General features: G+C 56.3%; 1 protein-coding gene across 1 annotated transcript; it reads left to right on the forward strand.

Annotated features, from left to right (window-relative positions):
* The first annotated feature begins 1,724 nt into the window (after positions 1–1,724).
* LOC116494374 (Krueppel-like factor 5) lies at positions 1,725–18,300 on the forward strand. The gene is made up of 5 exons (XM_032196242.1): positions 1,725–1,889; positions 10,121–10,165; positions 12,883–13,786; positions 15,393–15,452; positions 18,122–18,300. Exons 1-5 carry the CDS (start codon positions 1,725–1,727, stop codon positions 18,298–18,300), a joined length of 1,353 nt encoding a protein of 450 aa, XP_032052133.1.
* The last annotated feature ends 1,062 nt before the right edge of the window (positions 18,301–19,362 follow it).

A 19,362-nucleotide genomic window follows, 5' to 3' on the forward strand; every position in this document is an offset into this window, starting at 1 on the left:
AGCAGGGACAGGAGCCCCCCGGACCCACCCCGGGGACGGGCAACCTTCCCCCAAGGGTCTTAGGGCAGGAACAGCCCCAAGCCCCTTGCCCAGCGTCCTGGGGATGGGCCCGCAGGAGGGATGGCTTTTTGGTTTCAGGTCAGGAAAAAAAAGGCGATTTTTTTATTCCCACGTTGCTCCGGCTTTCCATACTTCTCTTTTTTTTTTTTTTTCCCCTCTTAAAAAATTAAAAAGTAAAAATAAATCCAAGACCACAAAACACCAGGCTTAATCAAAAAAAAAAAAAGACAAAAAAGAAAAAGAAAATAAAAAGAAAAAAAAAGTATAATTTCAAAAAAGCCAGGCATGCATATTTGGAAAAAATAAAAATAAAAATAAAAACAACAAAAACACAACAACAAAAAAGAAAACGAAAAAAAAAATAAAACAAGCAAAAACCACCAGACATAATAGCAAAAGAAAAAAAAGCAACCAACAACCCAAACCTCAGGCATAATTGCAAAAAAAAAAAAGAAAAAGCAAAAACACAGGCAGAATTGTAAAAGGAAAAAAAAAAAAAAAAAAGCGTAATTGCACAAAACCCCAGCCATAATTGCCTCGCGTGTCCATCAGAGCTGAGCAGGAAAGCCCGGCGCCCTCACACCTGCCCTTCCAAACTTTTTTTCCCCTACTTTTCCCCTAATTTCCCCCGATTTTCCCCAAACCCCAGCCTCCCCCCATCTCTTCGGGGCGGCCCCGGCCCCTCGCTGCCCCCAGCCCCGGCGCTCTCCGCTCCGTGCCGGGGCCGCTTTTATCCTCCCGTGTCCCGGCGGGGCCGGCGGTCCCGGTCTTCCTCCTCCTCCTCCTTCTCCTCCTCCTCCTCCTCCTCTTCCTCCTCCTCCTCCTCCTCCGCCGCCCAGGTAAAGCCGTCCCCGGCCGGCACCTGGCTCCGCAGCCGCCGCGGGGCCGCGCCGCGTCCTCCTCCTCCTTCCCCTCCCCTTCCTTCTCCCAACTTTTACCCCCCCCTCGTTTTTTTTTTTTTTTTCCTTTGGCATTATTTCCCTCTTTTCACAAAAAACTTTTATATTTTTCCCTTTTATATTTTTATTGTTTTCCCTTTTATTTTTATTGTTCCCCCTTTTTATACTATTTTCCTTTCGTTTCCCCCCTTTTATATATTTTTCCTTCAATTTCCCCCTTATTATAGATTTTCCCTTCAAATTTTATCCCCTTTTACATATTCCCCCTTCGATTTCCCCCCCATTTTATAGGTTTTACCTCCAATTTCCCCCTCTTTGGTAGATTTTACTTTCAGATGTTCCCCCTTTTATAGGTTTCCCCTTCAATTTTTCTCCCTTTTATAGATTTCCCCTTCAAATTTTCCCCCTTTTGTAGATTTCCCCTTCAATTCTTCCCCCCTTTTATAGATTTCCCCTTTGTTTTTTCTCCCATTTCATAGATAACCCCTTCAAAACCCTCCTCTTTTATACATTTCCCTTCCGACTTTTCCCCCTTTCATATCCTTCCCCTTCCTATTCCCCCCTTTCACCCATTTCCCCTTCAAATCCCCCCCTCGTATAGACTCCCCTTCAAATTTCCCCCCTTATCCATACCTCCCCTTCAGCTTTCCCCCTTCTATCAATTTCCCCTTGGCTTTTTCTCCCCGTTTACGTATCCCCCCCGCCCTCCCCGTCCCACCTTTCCCCTCCTCTCCCCGCCAGCCCCGTGGCCCCGCAGCGGGTGCGATGAGCAGCGGGCTGGTGCTGCGCGCCCCGCTCCCCGAGGACGCCTCGGCGTTCACCCCGCTCAAACCCGTCACCATGTCGGGGGAGCCCGGCGAGGACGCCTCCGTCTTCGAGGACATCAAGCCGCCCGCCCGGGCCCTGGACAACTCTCCCGACCTGGCGCAGGTAAGGCGGAGGCCGGCGGAGCTTTTGCCTGCTCAGGTGCTGCTGGAGCCTCCAGCCCAAGGCCGATCGCTGCGTGCCTTTGGGTTGAATTCCCCTTCGTTATTTGATTATTATTATTTTTTTTTTTCACGGTGATAGTGGCGTGTCTTCGGTTGAATTCTTTTTTCACCCGTTTTTCGGCACTCTGTCCGCTCGTTCTTTCCCTTCCGCAGCTCTAGCTCCAGGGCGTGCTCAGTTTTGTATTTTTCTCATTCCCTTCCCTGCGCTGCCGTTTTGGAGCTTTGGAGCAGGGGGAGAAGCCGGGGAGGGGGCACCAGGGACCCCATGCCACCCACTGGGGACCCTGTGGGCACTGGGATCACTCCCACGCATGGCAGAAAAGGAGGGGACATTTTTCTGGCGATTATTTATATTTCCACCACACGAGATTTCCGCTTCGAGATCCCACAGCCTGTGGCCTCCCTCTGCCCTGGCTGGGGATAACACCCCAGATTTTGGGTGCCCACCACAAGGCCGCTCTTGGTGGCCATCAGCCGGGACATTGCTGCCTCGGCCGCTTTCCCCCCCTAGGAGAAATGGGGAGAACGGGGCTGTGGCTGGTGCTCAGCCCCACGTCCCCAGCACTGCTGGGACCGGGGCCCCGCGAGGTGGCAGGAGGGCGGCTCCTGGCCCCGTGGCCACCCCGTGGGGACACCTCGGGGCCCCCCCTGCCCTCCACCTGTGGCTGGCTGGGTTGGGGGGATCATTGCGTCCCTTGGAGGGGAGACCCCCGAGGTGGGGTGGAGGTGCCCAGTGCCCCCTCGAGCCCACCCAGCTGTGGTCCCAGTGGTCTCCAGTACCGGCTCGCCTCCTTATCTCGCTCCTCAGAGCTGCACAAATCGCTGCTCGATCGGGGCTGTGAGGGTTTGATGGCTATGTGCTGCTGAAAATTTTATTAATTTGGGTGGATGTCGGGCCTTCGTGGGGTTTGCTCCTTTTTTTTTTTTTTTTTTTTTTTTTTTTTTTTTTTTTTTTCCCTTTCTCTGCCTCTCCAGTGGCTCTGCCCCAAATTTACAAAAACAAAACAAAACAAAACAAAATGAAACAAGGAGAGGAAAGAATTTGGTAGAAAAAAAAGTTTTTTCCTTTCTGATTTGAGCTAGATTGACCAAAAGTAGCATTTTCCCCTTTAAATCCCGAGAGGCCAATGCCAGAAGGGAGATGGAGAAGGAAATTAAACGAAACCGAACCCAAGGCGCGTCCAGGGAGGCACTGCAGGGGAGAAAGAGATGTTCCCCCTGCAGCACCCCCGGGGGCCCGGGAGCTGTCAGGGGGGTGATGGTGTCCCTCGAGCTGTCCCTCTGCCTTGTCCCCACGGCCACCCTGTTGTCACCCATTCTCGGTGGATCTGGGGAGGGCTGTGGGCCCAGAGGGGTCCCGGTGGGGACAGTAACGCCTGCCTTTGGGCAAAATCCCCTTTCCAAGGGTGCTGGCAGCAAGAGAATGGGCAGTAGAGGGATGTTGAGTTACAGGCTGGGCAGGCAGGGATGGGATCACTTGATCCCTCCCAGCGTGAGCGGAGAGACTGGGAGCTGAGCCCCGGGTCTCTGCCTGGGGGCTGGATCCCACCAGGGCTGGATCTCTTGTTTTGGGGTCAGCTGGAGCCTGGTGCTGCCAGGACCAGCCTGCAGATTTGCAATCCGATGGGCTCTCTGCTGGGCAGGTGCCTGCGGGGCCGCAGGGAACCCAGACGGAGTCCCCGGAGGGCTTGGGCCTGTGGGGGCAATGGGCTCGGACCAGGCCAGACCCCATTGAGGGAGCAGGCCCAAAACCAGCGAGCCAAAGATGGGGAAATTCGTGTGAAATCTGATCCGGCGGTTTTTATTTTTGCCTAATCCCCCAACCCCACAGACGTCCCGGGCAGGCGAGGTGCGGGACGAGGTGTCTGGGCCCAACGTTGGGCTCGCGGGAGCACCGTGGCTTTGTCAGCGGGGCACAAAGGGCGATTGTTCTGCGGGACGGCCCCAGGAGGGGAGGAGGCGAGTGGGGGACCGCAGGTGGGCTGCCCCCTTCCCTGTTCGTCCCCCGTTGCCCCACACGGGCAGGTATGCGAGGGAGGAAGCGAGCGGGGGACGCCGGCTCCGTAATAAACGCAACGGATTTCCCTTTATCGCTCTTCCTGAATGGGTTGTGGGAAGCACACGTCGGCTGGGATTACTCACGAAGGTCTAGGGCAGTTCATTTTTGGCCGGTGCATCATCCACCGTGAAGTTTTCCCTCTCCAACCTGTTTGGTCAGCTACCTACGCTGCTTTGTTCCCATTCCCTGGTCCACTGAGCTCCTTTATCTAACCCATCCACTGCAAATAATCGCGCTTACCACCGTCTTGTTAGCTGAGCCCCTTGATTAGAATATTTGCTTTCCGTGGGCTCCATTGGTGAATTACATGAGTCACAGGGTACCGCTGGTGTTTGGGGATTGGATAACCGCTGTTTACAATTCAGATGTTCTCAGAACTTGAGCTAGCATGAAAACTCTCTCTCAAAAAGAAAAAAAAAAAAAAAAAAAAACATGGGCTGTTTCCCACATCAAAGAGGTTCAGCCCCTTCCAGGCTCAGATTGAAACTCAAACAAAGAATCTTTCATTGTGCTCAGAAATGCTTGGAGAATTCTTTGAAAAATATTTTTTATTTATTTATTTTTTAAATGTGATGGGGAACCTTCAAGTTTCCACCAAGGACAGGATTTGCCAGTGTGAAAGCGTATTTCATGACCTTGCTCCTTGTGGCATTTCCAATACAAGGAGGAGAAAAAAAAGGTGAGAAATCAGTCCCGGTACAGTCAGGTCAGGTCCTTCAGCTTCCAGAAATGCAGGAAGGAAGAGTGTTATCCATCTGTTACCACCTCTGCCACATCCAAGGCAACTGTTCCACACGTGTGAGCCATCCCGCAGCGGGCAGGGAGATGTGGATACCTGCTCACCTGCCAGCCCAGCCCTTCGCTTCAACCTTACCCCTACAACACCATCCTTTTCCACTTGGCTAGCCTAGAGAGCTGCAGCCAGCAGTGGCTGAATGTTTTCCGCTGGAAACCCTCGCAAGGGATGCGAGGTTTGGTGGCATTCTCGGACAGGTGGGAATGACCCAGGTTTATTAATCTGAAAGGAAAACTTTGGGCATTGCTCTGAAGCAGTTGAGACTGTAGAACAGAGCGCTTTGTTGGGAGCAGCTTCCAGTGTTTGGTGTTTTGGAGGTTCTGTGTCGTCCTTTTGGGACTCTCCCTAATCAGTGCCCCTTAGTTAGAGCAACTGGCTATTCATTCCTTTACAGAGGAGATGTGGAAGGAGAGGTTTTGTCCAAGAAAAGGGGTCTGGAGGACAATCTTTGAGGCTTGCTTCTCGTGGGGTGGAGGAAGGACCCTCCTGGAAGCACAGATGCTAGGAAATCTATAGGGCAGGGTACACGCTGGAAGGGGCAGGAGTCCTCTCAGTCCACGGAGTGAGTCTGGCAGTATTTACTTGGCCCTGTACCATGCCGGGTGCCGTGCGAGCCCAGAAGAAAGAAGTTGGCCCAAAGACCTACTCACTCGAACGCAATGTTTTCACACGCCTTAGGCTTTGTTTTGTTTTGTTTCGCTAACTGGTTTGGCGAGGAAGTTGAGGGCTGCCGGGACGGTGGGATTTTTGTCCATGCATGAAACCTGACCTTGCTTCTCCCAGACGTGCATGGGGTATTGGGTCTGCCTTGCTCATTGTACTGGGAAAAAACAGGCTTTTTTTGGCCCGTCTTATCGCGTACCGACTGCCAGGAGGACTTCACAAGTCCCAGCAAGCAGCAGATGACTCACTCTGCCTTTGTCAGACCCTGCCTGGGAATGTGCACCTTTTCGTCTGATTGGAAGAGGCTGGGCGATGAGTGTGAGCTTTTGGATGGTTTGAGTGAGGTGGAATGAATCCCACCCATAGCCCAGCCGGGAGAAGCTCCCTGCGAGCTCTAACAGCCTCTTCCATGTCACGCTTGGTTTGGGAACCATGGGAGAGCTCAAGGAGAAGCCCAGTGCCCTGTGGCCATGCAATTGCTAGAAAAGAGTGGATAAATTTGTCTGGGTCATCCTGGGGAGCGGTGACATCTGAGAGCCTCCATCTTGTCAGATTCAGAGGGGAGGGAGTGCTGGCGCGGAGGCTGCAACAGGGGACGGCCACTGGAAAGCACGGCTCTCCAAATTCAACTTCGGGTAATGTGCATAAGGAAACTTGGGGAGCGTTTGAGCTCCTGCAGATTTTAGCTGAGACTGAAAAAGCTCCAAGACTTCTGATCTTCCAGGAGTTGAAGTGGCACTGGATCATTTAATCTTTCCAGAAAAAGCATCCATACCACAACCCGCCCAGCGCAGCCTCCTGCCTCCAGCTGTGGGTGCCCACCTCAGTTGATGGAGAACCTCCTCTTGGCTTCGACGGGCTTGGCCCCAGCCTCTACTGAGCAATAGCATTTTGGGAATAGAAAGCTGTGTACAAAGACACGACTGCCTTACGGGGTGTCCTCCCCTCCCATGCAGGCACACTTCCAGAGAGCTGTCCTCCTGCCAGGGCAGAACAGGGACGAGGAGAGGGCTGTCCTCCTTTCCCACCCGTGGTCTTTGGGCTCCCTTCAGGCATTCATTCTGTGCTGAGGTTGTGCTTGGTAGGTCTGGGAAATGAGAAACCAGCGTGGAAATACTCTAATATTGACATGGGACCTCCCAGGGCAGGTGGGCCAGGTGCTCGTGGTGTTCAGCAGGGCCTTGAGATGGTGCAGCCGGGCCCGAGCTTCCTCCAAGCTCCGTGCCTCCAAGGTCTGTCCCGGTTATTTTTCAGCCCATTATTTCTGCTCGCTCTCTTAAAGCCCCACTGGAGCCTGGTTGCTCCTCTTCTGGGCACTTGACCTTGGAGATGGACAGGGTGCTTGCCCTGCTTTCTCTGGCCTGTGGGATTGCTGGCTGTAGTGGCCTGGCTTCTGTGACAGACACCCGAGGTAGATGGCCTTTCAGTGGGTTGTTATCTGCTGTCAGAGGAAAGGAATAGCAAACAGAGTCGGCAAGCCTGTGGAAGCATTGCTGCCTACTGGCCAAGCCAGAGGCCAGCTGCCCAAATCTGCCTCAGTGGTGACTCTTGGGCTCAAGGAAATCCCTTGATTAGAAGAAGTGATAATTAACTCGAGTAGTTCAACCACAGCAGCGGAAAAGAGCTTGGGAATAACCCTCTGGAGTGGTGTGGCTCAGCTCCTGCACCATCCATGAGCTCCTGGAGGGAACCTGGAAAAAGGGTGGATCTCTGTGACTCGTCCTGCTCCAGGAGGCGCTCCTGCAAGTGGGAAGACATGAACACCTCGAGATGGGAAGCTGCTGGGGTAGGGCACCTCTGGCAGCCTTCTCCATGGGCTCCAGAGAGAGCTTGCATGGAGACTTCAGCTTAGATGTTTGTTTTCCAGGTGGCCCAAGCTAGTGAAATGCCTCTTGCCCCGTTGCACCTAATGTGTCAGGAGCAGCACTAGCTTCTCGGAGTCGCTCCTCACCTCTTTGAGATGGAGCAAGCAGAGGAGCCCGCCTGTGGCACCCACCTGCCTAAGCCCAGGGCTCACCGTGCTGCCTGCAGTCGTGCTTGGGCTGTTCACAGCAGCCAGACATTTTGGCCCCGTGTGCTTGAAAGGAAGAGTCCCGGGGCTTTCTTTGCTAATCCCATTTTGCAGAGAGTTCCAGAAGACTTGAGGAACAAACAGAAAATAACGTCGATCGAGGTCAATATCAAAACCAAATGATCAGAGAAACAAATATTTACTCAGGTCAATATTTAACTAGGGAGACAATAAATGCTGATATTGAACCAAATCTGTATATAAATACAGTCTATTTATAACGTGTCCCTTTAAAGGGGTACTGCCAGGTACTTGCCGTGGCTTTTGATTGATGATTATCCTCCCCATTGTTTGCTGATTCCCTTGGAGGCTGGAGTTGCATGCAGGTGCAGGCAGGAGAAAGAGCCTGTGCTGTGTAATCCCACGGCCCGGACACCGCAGCCCTTGGCCCACGCGTGCCAGTGCTCCGGGAGGTCCCCCCCGAGCTGGGGAGGGGGTTTGGGGCTCGGTGCCCCCACTTGGCAGAGCAGCAAGGGGCTGGGGCCAGGAGGGCTGGAGGCTGCCAAGAAATGAAGAAAGTCCTTCCTTCTCTCCCCTGCCCCCCCCCCCCCCCACTACTGCTCCCTCTGCCAACTTCACGAGCTCGTCGCCTGTTTAGCAAACATTGATCTCTCTCCCTGTTCCCCCGTGGTGACAACATTTGATGTTTCTATGGCGGTTTGTTATTTATCAACTGCAGATTAGAAAGCGTTTAATCATGGGAATGACACGGCCCGCCTCCTGCCTCGGCAGCGCCTCGCGCTCCTCTAACGCTGCTCGTAGTTGACCGCTGCCCAAAGGGCCCGGCTGGCTCACGCACCTGTTTTTGTGTGTCCTGCAGAAAGATCTGGGGCTGAGTCTGGGACTCGGTGTGTTGATCGATGCCCCAATAGCTCCTCAGCCTTGGTGAGGTCTGGATGAGGGGTGATGAAGGCCCCCAAGGCAGGAGGCTCCTGTGGGGTGTTTGGAAGCTGGAGGCTGGCAGAGCAGGACTCGGGGCAGAGCCTGCTGGCCTCAGGAGCATCTACTAGGGGAGAAAAAAAGCAGTGGAGAATCCTTTCCTTTGCCAGCTTGGATTTTTTTCCCCCCTTTTTCCTCTGGCTGGTTGAGAAGACCCTGCTATGCAGTCAGAAATAGATATGGTGACCTTGAGGGGAAAATACAGGAATTCAAGTCTTTTATTGCACCGTAAGGTATTCTTATTGGCTTTCCTTTGCTGGTCAAAACAAAAAGCCCAGTTTGGAGGAGATGCCTCTCAAGCACGGAGGTTTTGTTGATGTCTGCTTTGGCTGTGTTTCCCCTTGGCTCACTTTTTGCCCCAGCTGGTGACCCATGACTCCTTTACGGTTCCTGGCACCGCTGTCGATGCAGTTGGTGGAGGCTGGGGCATGCCCGAATCATCCTCGTCTGCAGGGATTGTGGTGATGGCACTGCTAATTAAAATGCCTATAGGGGAAGCCGGGCCACTGAACCCACCAGAGAGCTGCTGGTCCTTCAGCTGTGAGGCCTCGGAGTCTTCCTCCGTGGATCTGTGGTGGGGGTGGCTCTGGCAGTAATGAGAAGACCTGGGCGCTGAGGCTATGTGATTGCTTCAGTCCTCCTCAAAAAGGCAAGAAAATGGTTAATTCCCTGCCCGTGCCTGGCAGACGGGGAGGCAGGGACAGGCTGAGCATCCCTGGCTGCTCCTGCCTCATGGGAGCCACCCTAGTGTCCTCAGCTGCCCTCTGAAGGGCCGCCCTGGGCAGGGCCACAGCCTGCCACCAGGACCTGCCCCAGGCTGGCCGAGGAGCTCAGAGGCTCGGCCTCCGCAGGATTTCCTCCTGGCTTGGCCTGCTTTGCCCTCGGATGCTTCCTTTGTGCTTTTGCTGCTGTGTTTCGGCAGGGGGTGTGTTGGTTTCCTGGCCTGGCTGACCCCAAGACCAGGGGTGGCTGCAGCAGTGGGGCCACCACCTGCAGGCTCAGGCTGTGAGGGAGCCTGGCTGCACCACGCAGGTGTTTCTGAAGCTGTTCCTTGCAGATGATGGGACACAAATCCCTGGAGCCCTTGGAGCTCTGACCCAGACATGCTTCCCCACAGCACGTGGGGCCAGCAGCTCCCGTGCCCTTCGCCCTTTCACCACCTGCCTTCTCAAGGCCATGGTTATCGTCTCCCCGCAAGGAACATCCTCCATTTAGACGCAAATACAAAGGCTCCGTGTCCCTCAGATCATCCTGTCATGGAGCCCGGTGTTCACCACCCCTTGCAGTCATGCCGAAAAAAAGCCAAAGAACCATCCCTGTTGGTGAACAGAGGCAGGGTGATGGCATGGCCACGATCCCACCTCAAAATGGAGGTTCTGGTGGATGGCTCCCCAGCCCTGGCTAAGCTCTGAGGAGAATTGCTGATGAAACCCCAATGGAAATGGGGTGCTGGAGAGGGCAGCTTGGGGCATGGGTTTCTGCTCAGTCTCCCTGCACAGCTGGCTGTTCCTCTGCCTGCCCCCAAAACCCATGTCCTGGGGGTGCCAGGAGGGGTCGGTGGGGATAGAAGATGCTTGTGGGATGCGGGAGGTGACCTGGCTTCGGGGGGACCTTCCCACTAACCCAGCCCTGTCTGTTCCACAGCTGCACCCCATGAGGATGGAACAGCGGATGCCGCTCATTCTCGAGGTGAAGAACTTTTCTCCTTCCTCCCTCCGCTTCTTTCTACCCCTGTTCATGAGAGGTACCTGTAAGAGATCCCCCTGCACCCCCCATCATCCCATCCCATCCAGCAGCCCCCTCAGGACGTGGTGGTGAGGACGTGGCAGCACCTCCGCTCCTTCACTGGCAGGGGTGCATTCCTCATGCTCATGGTGTCTCTATCTGTGCTAGCCACCTGGGCACCTACATGGGTATCTCCTCCATGTGTGGGTATCTCCTCCACGGCTTGCATGCCCGTGCGACCCGTGTCGCCACCCGCTGTGAAAGGAGCCGTAAGCCACAGCCAGGTAGAGACACCTGCGTTTGGGACGCGTGAGTTGGATCCCACCCAGGCACGTCAGGAAGGCAGCCCAGCACGTAGTCAGCCCGGCTATTGTGCCAGCTGCGGGCTGAAGGGTTGTTTTTGGGTGAAGCGTTGGGTGGGAGGTGCTTGGGCCAACGACTTGGTGCTGGGGATTTGCTCGGCGCCCAGCAAGCGGGGAACTGCCTATGGGTTGCTGGGTGTTTCTGGGCCACAAACAAACCGAGCGGCTCTTCCGAGGACATCCCAGGGGTGGTGTGGGAGCTGGAGCATCACCAGCACCATAGTGACCGTCTGGATTCCAGCAGGGTGGGGCCTTCGCCTGCAGGGTCCCCGCAGTGGTTCTGCAGCCGAGGGCAGTCCTGGCAGCCTGCTCGGTCCCATTAGAGCCCTTCGCTTTGCTTCCCTGACCAGCTGCCCCTTTGCACCCCCCTTTCCCCGGGACCCCGGGGCTGCTCAGGATCAGAAGTGGATTTCTCAGGCTCCATGGAGTGGCAGGAAGGAGACTTTGATCTGCAGGTAGGGCCGAGGAGAGAGCGGGCAGGGGCAAGCAGTGCAGGAGGTGGACGGACGGATGGGCTCTGGGGCTCTGGGTGCAGGCTGGGATCTCAACATAGAGCCCTTTTTTCTCCCCTGAATAACCTGCTCGGCCACCCAGCGCATAAAGACCCGCTGGAGCGTGTGTGTGTGTGTGTGTGGGGGGGGAGACCTGCCTGGGAACCGAAGGTGAGAAACTCAAATGCCAGAGATAAGGGAAGCTCAGAAATAAAAGGCATCCAGCTCCTTCCCCCCTGCCCCGCTCCCCCGGCAAGTGGGGCCGTTTCATCGCTCAGGTATGCGCGGCATCCGGAGCCTCCGGTCCCACCCCAGGGGTACGGTGAGGTGCCAGGGTGGGCGCAGGGCTCAGCGCCACGGCACCCAGCACCCTGCTCCCAGCCTGTGGCCCGGCTCTCCCAGCGGGGAGCAGAGAGGCAGCCGGGGTTTTGGCGGTGAGGAGGGTCCCTGGCTTTCCCCTCCCACTGCTGCTGAGCCTGGGTGCCCTCGCCGCAACAGGGGTGGATGGTGCAGGAGGTTTGGGTGTTTCAGGAGACCTGGGTGCTGCTTTTCCACCCCTGAGGATTGGGGAGCACTGGTGGCATGTGCCCGTGTTTGGATGGCAGCCGGCTTAGCCGTGCAGTGCCAGTGTGGCTTGCTGAGGTGCAAAGGCTCTTTGAATTCACTGGAAGCACAGGTGATGCATTTCACTGGAAAGGGCGAGGAGAGTAACTTGGATCCCGTCCAGCTCTGATAAAAGCAATGAACTTGCAGCAGGGATGACTTTGGCCCGGTGGCATAGTTCAGAGCTGCACAGCCCTCGGCTCGAGTGTGCTGGGCGTGGGGTGAAGCAGCCTGCGCTCCCGAAGCACGCTGTAGGCTCTGCCAGGGAAGCCTGGTGGTTTTGCCAGCTCCTCTACATATGAATGAGCCTACGAGAGCTTTGCAATGAGCTCGGCACAGGGATAACCACATAATTAAAGGCTGTAGCTTTACAGAGGAGCATTAGCGCTGGTGCCTTTAACCACAAAGAGCAGAACTCGAGTCATCAAATGCCAGGGGATGAGTTTCCTAGCGGGTTGCTCCATCAGGTTGCTGAATTATCGGGCCTGGATCCAGTCGGATGCCGCATCAGGCATGAACCCTGACAAGCGGTGGCTGTCTGAGCTGGAGGTCCTGTCAGCCTGGAGAACCAGACCTGCAGAGCTCAGCCAAAGGTTGGGTGAGGGCTGACTCACTTCACCAAGAAGAGGCAGTGAGGGCATGCCTGGCCGCTTCAGTTTTAGGCTCGCAGTCTGTGGAGTCAGCGCCAGCATCGCTTATGTTTCTAGGGCTGTAGCCCAAATTACTCTCAATTAATTGCCTCAATTAATTTTCTCGGTATTGTCCATCTCAGTCCTAGAGTAAAATGTGGTACACGCTGGGTTTAAAGCAGGCCAGAGCCAGCATGTCTAAGGTGGGCTGCTCCCAATGTGTCCAGCTGTGCTGCTGACGGGGGCAGAGCTGATTTCATCCCCTGCCCGGTGCTAGCTGCCCTTGTTGGCGTGGCAGAAGCACTGTGCCAAAGCCTGGCTTTTCGTTATCAGGCTGAACTTCCCTCTTAACTGCAGCCTGGCTCGGCCTTTGGTAGCACTGCAGGTAGGTCGGAGGGCGGTGGGACAGAGGACAGGGTGACTCACCCCGGGCTGAGTCAGGCACCCAAGCCCGATCGCAAGTGCCTGACTCACGGGCTGTTCTTGCTTCTCTCCTGGTTCCCCTCTAGCCAAAGCTCCTGTTGAATGTCCAGCTCCCATCGCCGCCACGTCAAACTGCCCCTCACAACCTCTCTTCTCTGTATTTCCCTCCGCAGGGACGATCTGAGATGGACAAGTACCTCTCCAGCCAGGTGCCTCCCGTGCCCATGATGCCAGACAAGAAGTACCGCCGGGAGAGCGCCTCGGTGGTGGACGAGTTCTTCTCCGCCGAGAAGCCCAGCTCCACGCCGTACAGCGTGAACATCAACGTCATCCTGCCCGACACCACGCACTTGCGCACGGGACTTTACCGGCCCCCCAAGCCCCTCACCCCCTTCCCGCAGATCAAGACGGAGCCCGGCACCAGCTTCGCCCAGCCCTGCTCCTCCACCGCGGGCTCCACGCAGACCCTGCCTGACTTCACCAGCGTCTTCAGCATGCCCCAGTCCGTGGCCGTCAACAACATCTTCATCAAGCAGGAGATGCCCTCTGAGATGCCGCTGTCCAGCAGCCCGCAGCAAGCCCAGCTTTACCAGCTGCCTCTTGGCAGTGGCACCGCTGACCTTACCCCGCTGACCCCCTCCTCCAACAGCACCACAGCCATCAACAGCCTCAGCGGCGTCACCATGTCCACAGGTAACGCCATGTCCAGTGTGCTCCACAGACCTGTCCAGCCCGGAGGGCCGGTTAAGCAGTACCCACATGTCTCCCAAGGACAGGGAAACTTCAGCATCTCAGGGCAGTTCTACCCCATGCCGGGGGTGAACCTGCCCCCTTCGCCCCCCAACTCGCAGCCCGGCAGCCCAGAAAATCAACCAGAGCTCATCAACACCATCTCTCCCCCACCATCCTATGAAGCCACTTTTGGACTGAAGCTGGTCCAGTCATCCCAGGTCCCCCCAGTCCCCAACAGCCTTGGGAGCCTCTCCCAAGGGCACATTGTCATGCAGCCCCCCAAATACAACAGACGCAACAACCCTGAGCTGGAGAAAAGGAGGATCCACCACTGCGATTACCCAGGTATGCTCTCAGTGCTGGCTTGGTGTCGGGGTCCCTTCTTGGCTCAGGGAGGCTGCGGATCAGGCACCCCTCTGACTGCGAGGCAGGGCAGCGTGGCACGGGGTGGAGAGCCCTGGAGAAACAAGGTCACCCCCACCAAGGGAAGAGAAGGGGCTGGCCCTGCCTTTTTTCTACCTCTCCTTTTTCTCTTCCCGCTCTGGCAGTGGCAAGCCTGGCTCTGAGAGGCAGGGAGTGCCAGCAAAACATGGGGATGCTCCCAAAAACCTGCTGCCTCAGTGGGCTGGTGTGCTCAGCCACGTGCTCTCCAGGAGTGAAACCATGCTGCAAGGCTGTCTGTTCTTTCCCAGGAGGGTTGGCAAACCATCTACGGATTTCCATCAGCAGCCTTCTTGGTCTCTCCATGGAGCTCCAGTTCTCTTTTATTTTTATTTTTATTTTTTATTTTTTATATTTTATTTTTTTTGGCCAAAGAGCCTTCAAGCGGTGGCCCCAGCACTTCTCTGAGTGCTCACAGGGAAATGAAACTCAGCCACGCTCTACTCCTGTGTGGAGCTGGGCCTGTTTTAGCCCTGTTTCCATCCAGTCAGGTGGGGTTTCCTCTGCACAGGCTAGCTCCTCTTTGCCCACATCCACCGGTGGGACATAACTCAGCTCCCACCAGGAGCCCCAAAATGGGCACTGCAATGCCACCAAGTCTTCGTGAGCAGCTGTTGTGAGGGATGTAGGCTGCTGAGAGCTCTGCTGGCATCTGGGAGGTTGGACCCAAAGCTGATTAAGCTGGTGGAAGGAGGAATTCAGTGCGTGGCTTGGGGCCTTCACTAAAACCCTCTGAGGAACACAGCTTTGTTAAGAGTTCAGCCATTTTCAGGCCCGGGGCCATCTCCCTTGGGTTGGGGACTGCTTTTAGTGTCTGCAAAGTCCAGCAGTGAGGGACACTGCTGCTCTGTCACCTGAGGGACACTGCTGCTCTGTCACCTGAGGGCTCCCCGGGATGGCAAACAGCATCTGCACGCCTGGGGTTGTGCTGGGAAGCAGTGCCAGCGCTGGGAAAATAAACAGTGCTTTGCAAGTGGGTGCGGAGGCAGCAAGAGGCTTCGTTAGACAGCGTGGAAAGAGAAAAAAAAAATATGGCTGGGTTGCTCACACAGGTCGTAAAAATTCAAATTCATATTTTAATATACATGTCAAACCCAAATGAAGCAGGGCCATAAAGGCAGCACGAGGAGTTTTTCTAGACCTGAACTGACAGCCATTCGTTTGGCCGTGCCTGTTGCTGAGACTTTTGCTGAAATCACAGTGTTTCTGCTGAGATTGAAATTGTTTCTGATTGAAATTGCTGCTGCTGCTCTGAAACGTGTCCCACTGGCCGGGGTCCATCTCACCCCTCATCTGGCTCGGAGAACAGCATCTGTCTGTCTGTCTTGGAGAACAAACGCTCTTTAGATACTGCTGAAACAGAACGGGGTGGCTGGGCTTATTTGCATCCTATTTACCCAGTGTGCGCCTCAGGCCCGCTTTGTCCCTGACCTCAAACACCCAGGCTGTAGGTTTGTTGCAGCGAGGGCCCCTTTTTCACAGAGAAGCCGTGTCTTTGCTGTTTTCGCAGGTTGCACAAAGGTTTATACCAAGAGCTCCCACCTGAAGGCGCACCAAAGGACTCACACAGGTAAGAGCACCAAGTCACCAGCAAACCCTGCCAGCCCCACGCTGGGTGGCTCTATGTGGTTTCCCTGCCTTCCTGAGGGATGGTCTGGGATTTAGGAGATCCTCAGGGAGCTCTCCCAATGGGCCAAGAGGAGGAGGTGTCCGCAAGCCTCCGCCACCTGCAGTCTGAAGGATTTTCTTTCCACACCTCCCAAATCCTCCCAGCTCTGATCCTGCCAGAAAAATTGGCACGTGGCGCACATCAACAGCCTCTGAGGAGGTGTGTAGAGTCCCTGTGGCTCCCCAGCTGGACTTTTTGGGCTCGTGGTGAGCTCCTCTGTCCTGTGGGCAGCTGCTGAATGCAGGCAGAGGGTGGTTGCAGGGTGTGGGTGCTGTGGGGAGAGGAGGGCTGGTGCCCCAGCACTCCCACCGCAGCCAGCTGGCCCCGAGTAGACCCAGCTCACTTGTGCATTCAAGCACAGGTCTCCTCATTAAGGCATTTATTATATCTGAAACTTTATCAGATCCCCAGGTAGTTCGGGAACCATCAGTGCCCTCATAAATCTCTTTTATAGGAGGGCTGATCTTTACTGAAAGCAATTAAGCTGGCCCAGAGTTCACTTTTCTTTTTTATGAACAACGAACAAAACCCGTCCTGAGGCTGGGAATCGGCTCTCGCGCTTGGCTCCATTCCGTGTCCCCCTTATCAGCCCTTCCAACGAGCCCGCCGGGAGGTTTGCTTTGTGCACGAGGCACAATATTTCTCCGGGCAGGGAACGACACCCAAGGGGTGGCAGTGAGGCGCAGGAAGGACGCTGTCCCGGTGCCGAGGGCCGGTGGCGATACACCTTTGTCACAGCGGCCATCGGGGCCACTAAAATTTCTTGTTCCCTTCTGCTCGGAGCACAGCTTGGGGACACGGCCCGTAGGAGACACATGCCGTCCCCGCAAGCCGTGCTGTAAAGCTGTATCCGTGCAAACGTGGGCGCTTTTTGAACCCAATAAAGTGCAGTTGTTTGTCCGTGTTTCCCAGTAACGCGGCTGGAAACGCGAGCGTGGTTACCTGCAAGAGGGGGGGGGACCTGAGCAGCCAGGGCAGCTGCTGCTGCTGGGGGCAAATCCAGAGCTTTGGGTTCTCGTCTGCGCAACCCCAGGGGTGGCACTGGTGAGCTTCGGGGGGCTGTGTTCAGTTTTTGGGGTCTCCTGCTCTGTTTTTGACTGTGGGGCCTCAAATGAGGCTGGCACTCATCCCACTTTGTGCCGCCCACCGGCCGGGAAGGGGTCAGGGCACCCACTAGACCCGAGCTCAGCATCAGCCAGGTCTCTGCTTGCGGTTTTGCCCGTTGCTGTGGGCTGGGCTGTATTCATCTCCCGGAGACACCATTCATTTCCTGGGTGCCATTGTGAGATTAAATATATAACCCGGCGGCTCCCCGCCCCCCGGGGCTGGGAATGCCAGCCTGGGCCCTTTGTTTGAGCTTGCCCTGCCGTGCTGTCCTGGGAGATGGAGCCAGCTCGTGGGACAATGGAAAGCATTTTCCCTCCGTCCTGGAGCTCAACCTGGTATTGTTTGAAGCTAAAGGGCCTTGGTGGGGCTGACCCAGCCGGGTCACCTGCCTGGGACAATGTGGCTGCAGAGAGCGAATCCCACCTTCACCTTAGGGTGCCACCATGACCACCAGCAGCCCCCCAGCCCCCTAGCCTGCCATCAGATACAGCTGCAAGCACTGCATTTACCCTCCCCCCCCCCGACATAAAACCACTGTGCTTTTTGGCACACAGCATTTTGGGGGGGGGAGCAGGACGCGGCCTCGCTGCCCCATCTCCTCCATCTCCGCGGCTGCCCTTCCGACCCTGCAGTATTTCCTCCGCTGCGTGCCGGCTGCCTCTGCTCTTGCCCTGGCCGTGTGTTTTCTGTTTCCTGGCCAAATCCGCAGCCTGTCTGGCAGCGGGGCGGGGGCAGGAACGGCCGCTCAGCAGCCAGCGTGCCGGAGCACCGCGCACATGCCGGTGCATGCATGCTGCGTGCGTACGTGCCTTCATGCCGCGATGGTGCGCTCAGCAATTGGCCGATGAAACGGTAAATATTTGAGGTCGGGAAAGTCAGCACATTCCCTGAACTCTGCCTGCTTGTTCAGGCTGTTAAGAGCGAGGGCTAATATTTGAGAGCACCACGCCCAGGCAGGGAGAGGGCTGCAGCCAGGGTTCAGCGCGGCGGCTGGGAGCTGCAGGCGGGCACGAGCTTCTCCAGCCCGGTTCCCAGCTGGCGGAGGGGTTGCACAATGGCATTGATTTCCTTCGGGGCTGGGGAATAGGTGTGCGGGGAGGAGGCATGACATCAGCCCGCCCGACCGTGGTGATGTGGTGCAAACACAATGTCCTGCCTGCAGCCAGCTGCCGCGCGGCAGGGAGGCGGCTGCGGGGGGGACGCGAGGCTCCGGGGAGCCCCTTCTTCCTCTTGGTGTGCCCTGATCCCGTATCAACGGCAAAAAGAGCCATCTGGGGCTTTTCAGGCTGAAAAAGAGAAGAGCTCTGGGAGGTTTCTCTGCCAAAATGCTCTGTTACCCAAGAGGGCCTCCCGTGGCAGTGCCCCTTGGTAGCGCAGAGCACCAGCACGGGGATGGGCGCAGGGTGGGCGGGTGGCAGCGGTGTCCCCATAGGTGTGTGGTGACCTGTTTCCCCTCCCCGCAGGCGAGAAGCCCTACAAGTGCACCTGGGAAGGTTGCGACTGGCGCTTCGCCCGCTCCGACGAGCTGACCCGGCACTACCGCAAGCACACGGGCGCCAAACCCTTCAAGTGCCTGGCCTGCGGCCGCTGCTTCTCCCGCTCCGACCACCTGGCCCTCCACATGAAGCGGCACCAGAACTAGGGGGCCACCGCCACCGCCACGTCTCCGAGAGCAGCTGGGGACTCTTCCCCGAGGGGACCTCTCCTCCGCTTGTACATAGGAACAACCCCACGCCGAGATCAACCGGCAGGGCAGCGGGTGAGCCCCGTCCCCGCTGTTCCTGGTTTTAAAAGAAATCTCATTAAAAAGAAATGATAATTAGACTGATCTTGCGACGAGGCTCCCTGCAGCGCTGGGGCGATGGGCCTTGGATGGCAAAGGGCTTTCTTCCAGCAAACCTGCTATTTATTTGTCACTTGGGAGCAGCTGTCCTTCGCGTCCCGAGCTCGTGGGGACGTTTTGCCCCTCTCGGGCAGTGCCTTTGGGGTGCCCGAGGAGGGCTGGGATGGGCTGGTGGGCCTGGGAGGTGCCACCATCGGTGCCACCCTCTTGGACTGCCCCGTGTCATGGCTGTGGATGGCACTGGTGATGCGCAGGAGCGGGGCTGCTTGGGTTGACAACCCCAGTGTCTCTGGGGGCATGGAAGAAAGCATGAAGTACTGACCTGACGTGCCTTCAAGCAAGGGACGGCGCAGAAGCGGGTGACAAAAGCTCTGTCCCATCGAGCCCACCCCTGGTTTGCTGGCCACCAGCTGTGAGTGTCTGCCCTGCTCGGCCAGGTTTCCTGGTTGTGTCCTTAGCATTTCCACTTCCAATACAAAATGTGACTCTGGGGGACTCTGGGAGGACCAGGGTGGGTTTTGGAGCAGAAGACCCACCCGTAAGCCCTGGCTTCCCAGAACACGCCGTGCCTTTCCTACAGCGGGCAGCTTCTGCCCCTGCCTTCACCCTGCACACGAAGACCCAGTCGTTGCCAATCACTGATGGTGCGCTGTCGCCGTTTCACCAAGTTCAGACAGAAAGGGAAGAGGGAAAAAAAAAAAAACAAACAGGCGTCTTCGAAACAAATTCTGATAAATCCTGCTGTTCAGACTGTGATCGTGTTACCTACCTCACCGGCTCCCTGCCCCGGGCTCTGCAAGGCACCGTCCTCCTCTTCCTTGGGTGCTGTGATGCGTGGGGCACCTCAGCTCCTCTTCAAAG

Source organism: Aythya fuligula, chromosome 13, assembly GCF_009819795.1.
Source record: "Aythya fuligula isolate bAytFul2 chromosome 13, bAytFul2.pri, whole genome shotgun sequence".
Lineage (NCBI taxonomy): Eukaryota > Metazoa > Chordata > Aves > Anseriformes > Anatidae > Aythya > Aythya fuligula.